General features: G+C 41.5%; 1 protein-coding gene across 1 annotated transcript; it reads right to left on the bottom strand.

The window, feature by feature from the left end:
* Positions 1-1,604: 1,604 nt before the first annotated feature.
* LOC112075762 (homeobox protein Meis1) lies at positions 1,605-9,742 on the bottom strand. The gene is made up of 7 exons (XM_024142703.2): positions 9,082-9,742; positions 7,272-7,492; positions 6,092-6,233; positions 5,713-5,763; positions 5,105-5,155; positions 3,935-4,081; positions 1,605-1,631 (listed from the first exon to the last, which is right to left on the bottom strand). Exons 1-7 carry the CDS (start codon positions 9,091-9,093, stop codon positions 1,605-1,607), a joined length of 651 nt encoding a protein of 216 aa, XP_023998471.2. The 5' UTR covers positions 9,094-9,742.
* Positions 9,743-10,058: the final 316 nt, after the last annotated feature.

Raw genomic sequence — 10,058 nt, 5'->3', positions numbered from 1 at the left:
TGTCTTGTTGTAAATCTTAGTTGTCGTTGGGAATCTTAAGTTGTCGCGTGGAATCTTAGTTGTCGCGTGGAAATCTTTAGTTGTTCTGCGTGGAATCTTTTCAGCTTAGTCCGTCGTGGGAAATCTTGTTACACGTTTGTCTCGCTGTGGAATCTATTTTGGTCGTGTGGGAATCTAGCTTGTCGTTGGGAATCTTAGTTTTGTAGCTTAGTTCGGTCGGAATCTTTAGTTGTCGTTTGGAATCTTAGTTGTCAGTCTTGGAATGCTTAGATTGTCCGTGTGGAATCTTAGTTGTCGCTGTTGGAATCTTAGTTGTCTCTGTGAATCTTATGTTCGTCGAATTAGTGTGAATCTGTATTCTAGTGTCTGTTGTGAATCTAGTTGTCGTGGTGGAATCTTGGAAGATTGTCGCGTGGAATCTTAGTTCTGTTCGCGTGCGAATCTTTAAGTTGTCGTCGTGGAATCTTTAGTTCGTCGCGTGGAATTTATTGTTCTGCTGAATCTTAGTTTTGTACGGCTGGTAAATCTTAGTTGTCGCGTGGATCCTTGAATGTTGTCGTGTGGAAATCTTAGTTTGTCGCGTGGAATCTTAGTTTCGTCGTGGAATCTTGTTGACGCGTGGAATCTAGTGTGTGGATCTTAGTTGTGTGAGAATCTTAGTCTGTGTGCGGAATCTTAGTTTGTGTGGAATCTTAGTTGTGTGGAATTAGTTTGCTGTGGAATCTTAGTTGATGACGCTTAGGAACATGAAAGCACAATGTATTCCTAGCATCACCTGTTCCCATGAGGAGACTAGAGACAATAAGATAAGAAGTGTATCACTTCTTTAGTTGTTTTGAAATGTGTAATGTTCACATGAACACCACAACGTAACAGACAAGCGAAAGACTAAAGCGAAACTATCCATGTAATGTATGACTACCCTTCAAGTGAGGTCAAATTGAGCAGGGAGGGGCGGGGGTTTCAAAATGAGCAGGAGGGGCGGGGTCAAATGTAAGTAAATAAGGGTTAAGATATGCTTAAAATAAATGTGGTAAAACTAAGTTTTCTAGCGAAGGAGAAAAGGGTTTTTAAGGGGAGATCTGAGCCAGGCTGGGCTCTCTCACAGCACGCCACGAACACGGCACACGCACACTGGCTGTGTCACATTCACAAGCCTTCACAAGCCAGACTCTCTTCCTCTCTCTCTACGACTGTTTCATCCTTCCTGAAATGCTCTTCTCCGATCCTTTTTTTGACAAGAGGCGCCTGAGTCCTTCCTCTGCATGCGCTACTTTCCTGCGCAAAGCAGGAGACAAGCACAAAATAACAGGGGAGGGAAAAAAGATGGAGGAGTCGGAACGGAACATTATTGGTTCAATGCTTGGGTGCACAAGCTGCTAGTAACTTCGGCGCAACCCCTGGAGTTTAATAAATTCAAAGTACTATTTTTTTGCCCTTTTCTGCTACAGTCCCCTCGCTGGAAATAAATTGGTTTGTGCATAATGAGCTTCCGTTTCCTTCTTGTTAACAAATTCTCTATATTTTTTCCAGTCCAATTCAACCGTTATGCCCAGGGCATATATTAACAATACATATGGACAGAGATAATTCTCACAACCGCGCTAATCCGTTAAGGATGTCACAGCCGCCTAACAAACGCAAAAGCATAAAACGTCTACAAGAATACAAAATACTAAAATACATAGCCTATATTCAGCTCAGCTGGAAAGTATCGCGATAAAACAAGTGCAGTTTCATTTAATTGAAAATGGTCTTATCTTTGAGCCAAAGACCCCTCAGCGTTCTCTGGATAAGTTAATTTGTGAGTGTATGGATCATTAAGCAGATATGCCTCAAATGCTAGGCTGTAGTGGATTGCTGCACTACTTTGTATTGTATCATAACTCTTGCTCTGAAATATCACATGAACAGGAATTTAATGAATACGGACATATTCCAGATCTGTCAAACAGTTTTACATAGAGGCCTATTAATGCGCTTCACAGCGGAGACACTGTCAACCTATATGCCTATATGATATTAGCCTCAATATTTAGGCTATAAGTAAGCCATCATTAGCGATTAAAATAGGGCATGTCTTCATCTTAAAGTCAATTAAAGAACCAATATCAACTGCCCGCGAGCACAACGCGCTGTGCTTCATATACTACAAACCCTAGGGTGTTCACGAAGCCTATATCTCTATACCGCTTTATCTTCCACAGTTTCACTCATATCTCAGACTATCTAGGCGCAACGTCTTTGACAACGTCCCAAAGAATACGCGTTCAAAGAAACACTTAAGTGAACAATTGGCATCATGTTATTTAATTCTGCTTTTGAATTAAATGAAGTGTTATCTGGCGGGCGATCTGCCTCATTAGCAGTAATCATTAATATGGGGCTGGTGGACGGAGAAAGAGAGAGACGCGAGAGAGAGGAAGCTTGAGGCAGGCAGGGGGTCGCTCCCATTTTGGTCCCAGCTCCTCATGAATGACGATGCCTAGGCTATACTGCCTGCTAACTACGCCCTTCACCACAGAACTATGGAGGCTGCTCGCTACCACCTCTTCCGGAGCACTACAACAGACCGCCAGCTCTAGCCGGCCACTCAACCATATGGAGTCCACGGATTTAAATTATTTAGCCTAATCGCTTCATTAACTTTTTATATCTGCCTAGCCCGCTAATCTCTTTATTGCCACTTGTTTTTTTCCCCCCTTCATCGGTATCCATACCTATCTCTCTAGAGGCCTTCATTCATTCTTCTCTAAAACCCCTAAGACAGAGATATAGGCTATTTTGTCCGAAATAAGAAAAGCTGTGTCTCTATTCAGGCTACAAAATGAAGCGTTGCTTAATTAATGGCCTAAAATCCACCGCATAAAAGATAGGGCTATAGATTTGCCATAATTCTAATCATTATTACTGTTATCATTATTTAACGGCAATACGGACATTAGGTCATGCCTGCGCGCGCACTACAATGTCCCTCGAGAGCGGCAGCCAGTGGAGCACATAATGAAGGTGTGTGCGATATCGCTACTTGCTGCCCGCGACTCACAAAGGAAACATTCCCCAATCTAGCAACTGCTTGCCTAATCTAGCCTACTGCCTTGCCCTAATCAGCCTACTGCCTTCCCAATCTAGCCTACTGCCTTGCCCTAATCTAGCCTACTGCCTGCCCTAATCGCCTATGCTTCCTATCTAGCCTCTGCCTTGTAGCTTTCAAACTCAAACCGTAATTTCAGCAAGTGCCATGCGAATCTCTCTCGGTCTTACGCGCTTTAAAGCACAAAGTGGTCACGAATAGGGCTATAAGCCGAAGCAATGTGCGCTCATGTCTGAGGAAAAATACTGACAAGACACCTAATAACCGTAACTACAACGGGAAATCCAGGCAACTAAATCCCACAGTCTCAAATCCCTGGTGAGATATCAAACAACGTGTTTGGCCTCTCCACAGTAGCTGCGTGGTAATATAAATGTACTGATGACGTTTCGATTTGATTAAAAATTAGAAAGACAGAGGTGGTAGAGAGGAGGAAAATAAGAAAAGGGAAAGATGGCTAAATTAAAATGGACAAGAAGCAGGTCAAGTTGTAGCGATGCTTTCTCGGCTAATCTCCCCCGGTCGGTTCCCGGATCAAACCTTAATGGGCCAATGATGGATATATTATACAAGAGAATGTTCATTCCGATGGAATCTAAAAACGGTCTTAATCAATATGGCAAATAACAGCGCCTCGCGGAGACAGTGACCCAGAAACACCACACTGAATATTCCGGCAGAAGGGAGAGAGGAAGAGAGAGAGAGAGGAGGAGAGGAGAGAGAGAGAGAGACAGAGACAGAGAAGAGAGAGACGAGAGAGAGGAGAGAAGAGAGAAACACGAGAAGGAGAGAGAGAGAGAAGGAGAGAGAGAGAGAGGAGAGAGAGAGATGTGACATTACCTGATCAAGAGGCCCGGATGATCTTGTTATTTCCTCATTGTCCGATTTTGATCCGCCCTCTCTGTCGTCGATCACCAAGTCGATGGGCATCTTTCCTTTCAGACAGCTGATGTACCTGTGACAGAAATTGTCACATAGTTCGTGTACCTACAGAAAAACAYAACAGAGAATAGGTAAAGACAACAAACAAAAAAAGGACATGAGGTACTGTATATCTGACACATGAAATATATCTGACACGTGCATGCAACTACAAAGCTACAAGCCACTTGGAGAACCTGGTCCAAATGGGTTGAGGCGTACAGGTGGTGTTGCAGTGCGCTCCCACGTGACCAGCCGAATCCAGAAATATGAAGTAACTTTTATTACAGAGCAAAATTGAGACTTCAACGAAAATTGACAATGACAAGAAGACTGGCGGGCTACAACCTAGTCAACACCCGTGTTAAATGTATCCGTGCCCCAGGTTGTGTCCATTAGGGAGGTGGCGGGGTGACCCGACTGATTGACATTTAAGGTAAACTGCTTAATTTCCTCCAGTTATTCCATTATCACTACCGACCCAACCCGGTGCATGTCGCCTGGTCATGCCGAGGATGGTGCATGCTGTATGGGCTAAATGCATCGCTACACATCGCTACACAATGCTSCTACAGCCTGCAACGACCCTTCTGTTATATAATGTTTTGAATTTTATTAAAATAGCCCAACACTCGGCCTACTGAAAGTTAATTAACAATCATKTCAACWGATCAAATGTGTGGACAGTGGGCTACCATTGGTAAAACATATATCAATATACCATATAAAAAATTACCTCACTAATGTCACGCCAATCTATGCTACAGCGGGCTACTTTTCTCGGCCTTTAGCATTCTCCAATACCTAAAGCGCGTATAACRTACTTTAAGTTATATAATTAATTCACATTGTATGTAATTTACACCAAAATAAACTATAAGCTCTCAGAGAGATTTGGGCGCAGAGATATCWGCTCCATGCAGTTGTAGCAGCTTGCGTTGTGATTAGGCTACAACGCGGAAGAGAAATAGGCCCCATGATTGATTTCGACACTAATTATAGCCGACTAGAAAAATACATTTATGCAAATGTCGCCCATAGCTATGAAGTGTGACAAGGCCAGGCAGCGACACGGAACTGGGATATTACCTTTTCCAACTCCAGAAGATGAAACCGTAAAACTTGAATGGCTTGAATCATCTGAAAAATTTAAATAACAATTAAAGAAAAAGATTAGCTTGTAAAATGTCCTAATATGAAATAGGCATATGTTTCTGGATAGGAATAAGAAAACTACAATGGAGAAAATTATTCATGTTAAATTGGATTTTGAATTTGATTTTATGTTGCGCTGATATTCAACATTATAAGGTACGGCATTACAACATTGGCTAATCAATCAGTCATAATAGAAGCTATCCCAGACATAAGCATTAGATAGCCTACATCACAAGTGAAAACTATTAACATAATAACTTTCCATCGAGGGAAATGTAGTCCAAATCTATTTGACAGCTTCTAATGCGGCCCTCAAAAGATGGTTATCTGCCGTGACAACCGAGGGAGGGATATCATGAAATCAAACAATCCGGTTAGAACAACAACCTCCAGTCGTTGGATAAACTTTTTGAACTAACAGCGCTGGCGCTCAGAAACCGTGACATAATATGAAGGCAAGCCCTGATATGTTGGATACATCCACGTTTACTCAAGTCCTTAGCCCACTTCGAGTATAATCAAATCAATGTTTGTCTTACCAGGTTATCCAGTTCTGGATTCGATGAAAATAACGGCTTTCTTGCCCGAATCTAAAACCACAAAATCATGAACACTTCAACGCTTGTGGGCAACATCCGTGAGAAAATAATAATGTATTTAATATTAAAATCAATTTCCCCAATATTGAACAATGTGTTAAACATGAACTACAATTAATGGCATAACAAATACTATAGTCTACTTCTAAACAATACACGCTTCAAAACATTTCCAATGTTAAACTTTACAATAACATTTAATTACACTAACAAAATACCAAACTTAAAAACARGGGCTTYTGTTCAGCCACACACATKTATAATCGTATGCATAATGTAGCCTGTGTTAATAACGCGTAACGGCTTTTTCTTCACCGACCTGTTTTGCAAACACAGCTATGTCTTCATTGAAAGATTCCGATGAACAAACGTCTCCTCCCGCGACTCCAGGCTCTCTGGGCGTGCAAGTCGCCAATTCACATTTCTCAAAAATCAGTGCAAGCAGGGGGAACAGGGGGTGCCTGCGTGGAATCAAACACAACAGCAAATGTCACCGCAGAGAACAAGGCCGGGGTCAAAACACTGGTTCTATAAGCTAGTCTCAACATCTAGGCATAGCATCTGGGAATTGGTAATATGTGTATGCTGTTTTATGTATGGCGTTTATAGCCTATTGGTGCAGAAAAACATTCAAACGATGTAGTTTTTACTGACAGATAATTGTGTCAAATGATTTGAATAAAAAATTATTTTTTTTGTGCAGCACTGTATTTTCTCCTAGGCCTATAGGCTAGATCTGCCTTTGTCTTTGAAAATATCAAAAGTTTAACATGTGCAATTTGTTCCATTTTAGTCTCATTTGTAAATCGCGGATATGACCGTTCTGAATAMGTTAGGGCCAATGTCTAGAATTTAAGAAAATATGGCGCTCTCAAGTAAGCCTACCATTGAACTGAGTAAATAGTTAAATTATTTGTGACATGTTCAGTCACCGTACATACATCATGCTTTGGAATTTTAATTAACTCATCTAAATTAATGTAGGGTGTGCATAATTTTGGGTGTCTGTTTTATTACATAAAACTCCTCGAAATTGGCCATATAACATGACCATTGCACACCATTTAGTTATATTAATGTGTAGTAATCAATTACAGGTCCTTGTAAAACTACAATAAACTAATTCGAATTTTAATTTCCAAAACATWTAGCCTAAAATGTGCTGCTGCACATAGWKSKWWWMSMWCTAAGGGTCACGGGTGCATAATATTCTGTGTAAGCAAATATCATAGTRTATATTTTGAGTACATAAAGCATACAACTTTGTGCCAAGTTATAGAAGTCAACACAACTTTCGACAATAAATTATTCGCACAAAAAAAGTTCCAAAACAACAATAATTCCCAGGTAACAATCCCACGTCTATTTTACTTTTCCCAACCGCTCTTCACGGCCGAATAGTCTACACACGTTCAACCCCAACAAGAAAATCAACCAAAACATATGAAATCCCACACAAAGTTGCTCATATAGAACCTCCGTAAACTACAGTCACCTACCCATATATCTGGTCTTTATCTCTCTTCAGGGCGTCGTTGACGGACGAGCCCATGCTGGGCGGCATGGCGTTGCTGTGGGCTGTGTGCGGGTACTGGTGTGAGTGTAGCTGGGGACCGTGGTTGAGGTGGACGGCCTGCATGGAGCGGGCACCGTGCGGGTCGCCGTACATGGTGGTGGGAATACCCACCCCGTCCATCCCGTAGTGGGGCAAGTCTTCGTACTGTATACACAATAACAACACAGTTTCCTACTGAATGGCCAGTTATAGGACTGTGATCGTTTTACGCACTTTGCAGACAATAAAATAATGGGTAAATAGTAATCTAACAATGAATGAATAAATAAAAAGTTAAGTCTATCGAGGTTGGCCTTAGTGACCTTGTTTATAAAGTTCAACTGTAGCTAGGTGTATTTTAAATATTTACACCACCATATAAGAAATAGTAACAAAATAGGGATAATCTCGTTAAAACATTATTCAAATCTGATCTTTAATTTCAAAGCTAGGCTACTAAATAGCAAAAACTGAAATATATATATATGAGCGGGYTAAAACGGATGACAAGCATGCATGTTTCGTCTTTGTGTATTTTGAATGATTTGATAGTAGGCTTTCACGACATCCAGTCTCTTTAATTGCAGTGTTTTTGGTGGGGGGGGGGGGGGGGGGGGGGGAGGTTGGGGGGGGGGGGTGGGTTTGCTAATTTTTAGAGCATCATTAGAATTGTGTAACATTGGTTACTCTGTTATTACACGCCTAATACACCATCATTAATATATTTAACAAACGCAGTTAAATTGATGTGTCTGTTTGTCATAATGATGATGATGAAGATGTCTAGTATAGAAATATATTTTTATGAACATTTAAACCAAGGTAATTTGTAGTTATAAGTTGTCTACATATTTCCCATCCCCATACGCCATACTACGTGTGCCTGAATATGCCTTTCCACATAGACATACAACACGTTGACTAAAAGTTAAAACAACATTTATGTTGGGCCTGTTTCTTTAACGAATTAATGAGTGATTTTAATGATGTATTGTGGACTCTGAACGTGGCACGGTATTATAAAGACTACCATTTAGAGCCTGACACGTGGAGAGGTGCAGAAAGGACCGCGTGCGTTCTCAACAAGCAAAAGGTCTTTGAGTGATAAGTGTGATCTCTATTTTACAATTGTTACTTTTCATTTAAAAAATTCTGCCATCTAGTCGAGTGTTCCGGGGGTTTTAGGTTACGTATCAAATCATATGTCATCACATCATGACAATGTGCTTTATTAGCATATGCAAAAATGTTTTTTACCCAAATTACTCATTAAACGTCATTAGGCCTAGTTTGTAATAAACTACAATTGAGGATGCAACTCTAGATGATACTGAATTATAATCTCAAAAACACTCAGAGATTCAAACCTCAAAGCATTTACATGATATTATTAATTACAAAAAATGACTAAGTCATTTAAATTCGACTTTGGAAGTATAAAGGTTCTGTTGTTTTGTCCCATTGCTCCTTGTTCTCTTCCAGTAACTGGCCTGTCAAGACTATCTGGAACACGCAGATAGTGACACTTCTAATGTCCCTAGTCGGGGCGTTCGCGAAGCAGCATATATGTGTCGTGGCGTAATATTGTGCCAAATGCAAAACTGCAGAACATGGTATCCGTCCAGCGGGGTCTTGAAGAAGAAAGTAAAGTTTCGCCGCGAGCGTCTGTCATTGGCCACGTTACCGTGTTCACGGCTTTGCGTTTTCACACAGTAAGTTACAGTGAAACTTTTCGGGATAGTCTTGCTACGTACCCGCTGCGCCATATCCCTCCTCTAGTCCCTCTCTTCTTCTCTCCTTTCGCTTCGGATATATCCCCTAAGAGGCAGGGTGAAGAACAAATAAAAACGCAAATTCCAAATGCGAGATCTTTCAAGAATCCGTATTTCTTGCAAGAGAAAGGCAACGATGAATTCAAGCCAGCCCTCTTCAGCTCAAGTTCAGTCCAAAGCAACCGTGAATAGGGCTGAGCTATCCCCAGGCAGTGGCATAGGGAGAGAAACCCAGTCTTATTTTACAAAAAACTGTATGAAAATACCCCTCAAAAACAAACTAGCGAAGTCTCATGGCTTTTTGCACCCCGCCTGTCAATCAAACGCCGAGGCTTGTCAAAGTAGCCCGGAATGAATGATGATCCGCGCGGCGCTTCCACGGGTTAGCACACCTAATGTGAATATCAAATGCACACAAAAAATCAGCTCACTCGTTTTTCTTTTGATCACTCCGGCTCCTGGGTTGATTTTTTAAAACGCAAAAGCCCTGTAAAGAAGATCAGGAGAGGTGGGGTGATAATTCAGGCTTAGTCTTTCTTAAAGGAGCAGCCCTCGATCGATGCTGTGCTCACCGCCAACTCCTCGTTGTTTGTGTACAATGGTGCGAAAGTTGGGAAAACGCGACTGAGGAGTGGATATGGACCAGACTGCCGAAACCGGAAGTAGTGGTGGCCAAACAGGTCGCGTTATACACAATGCGAATGGGCTACATCAAGTCGCGCGGAGAGGAGGGGGTGTCGTGGGAGGACCTTCGAAAGCTCGAGTTGAGCAGTCAGTGTGTATTCCGAGCCCTTCTGTTTTGTTCTAGGCTATAGGGAAATATCCTGGTGGTGTTGCTTTGCCAAAACCTGCATAGCTTTAGTCTCGGCGTGGACTTCACTGACTCTCGTAGTGTAGTCGACTTTACTGTCGTGTTTGTTTGACTGTGTTTTTTCTTCTTCTATTCAAATGTGGATTTT

This window comes from Salvelinus sp. IW2-2015, unplaced genomic scaffold (genome assembly GCF_002910315.2).
Source record: "Salvelinus sp. IW2-2015 unplaced genomic scaffold, ASM291031v2 Un_scaffold3378, whole genome shotgun sequence".
Lineage (NCBI taxonomy): Eukaryota > Metazoa > Chordata > Actinopteri > Salmoniformes > Salmonidae > Salvelinus > Salvelinus sp. IW2-2015.
This window is presented reverse-complemented; position numbering and strand designations above follow the sequence as displayed.

Bases quoted from the DNA above. Each gene is read 5' to 3' on its own strand.
- LOC112075762 (XM_024142703.2), bottom strand. The intron at 5,156-5,712 runs GTAAGACAAACA...TAAATTTTTCAG, and splicing joins ATCCAGAACTGGATAACCTG to ATGATTCAAGCCATTCAAGT. The intron at 1,632-3,934 runs GTAATGTCACAT...TGCGTTTGTTAG, and splicing joins CATCCGGGCCTCTTGATCAG to GCGGCTGTGACATCCTTAAC.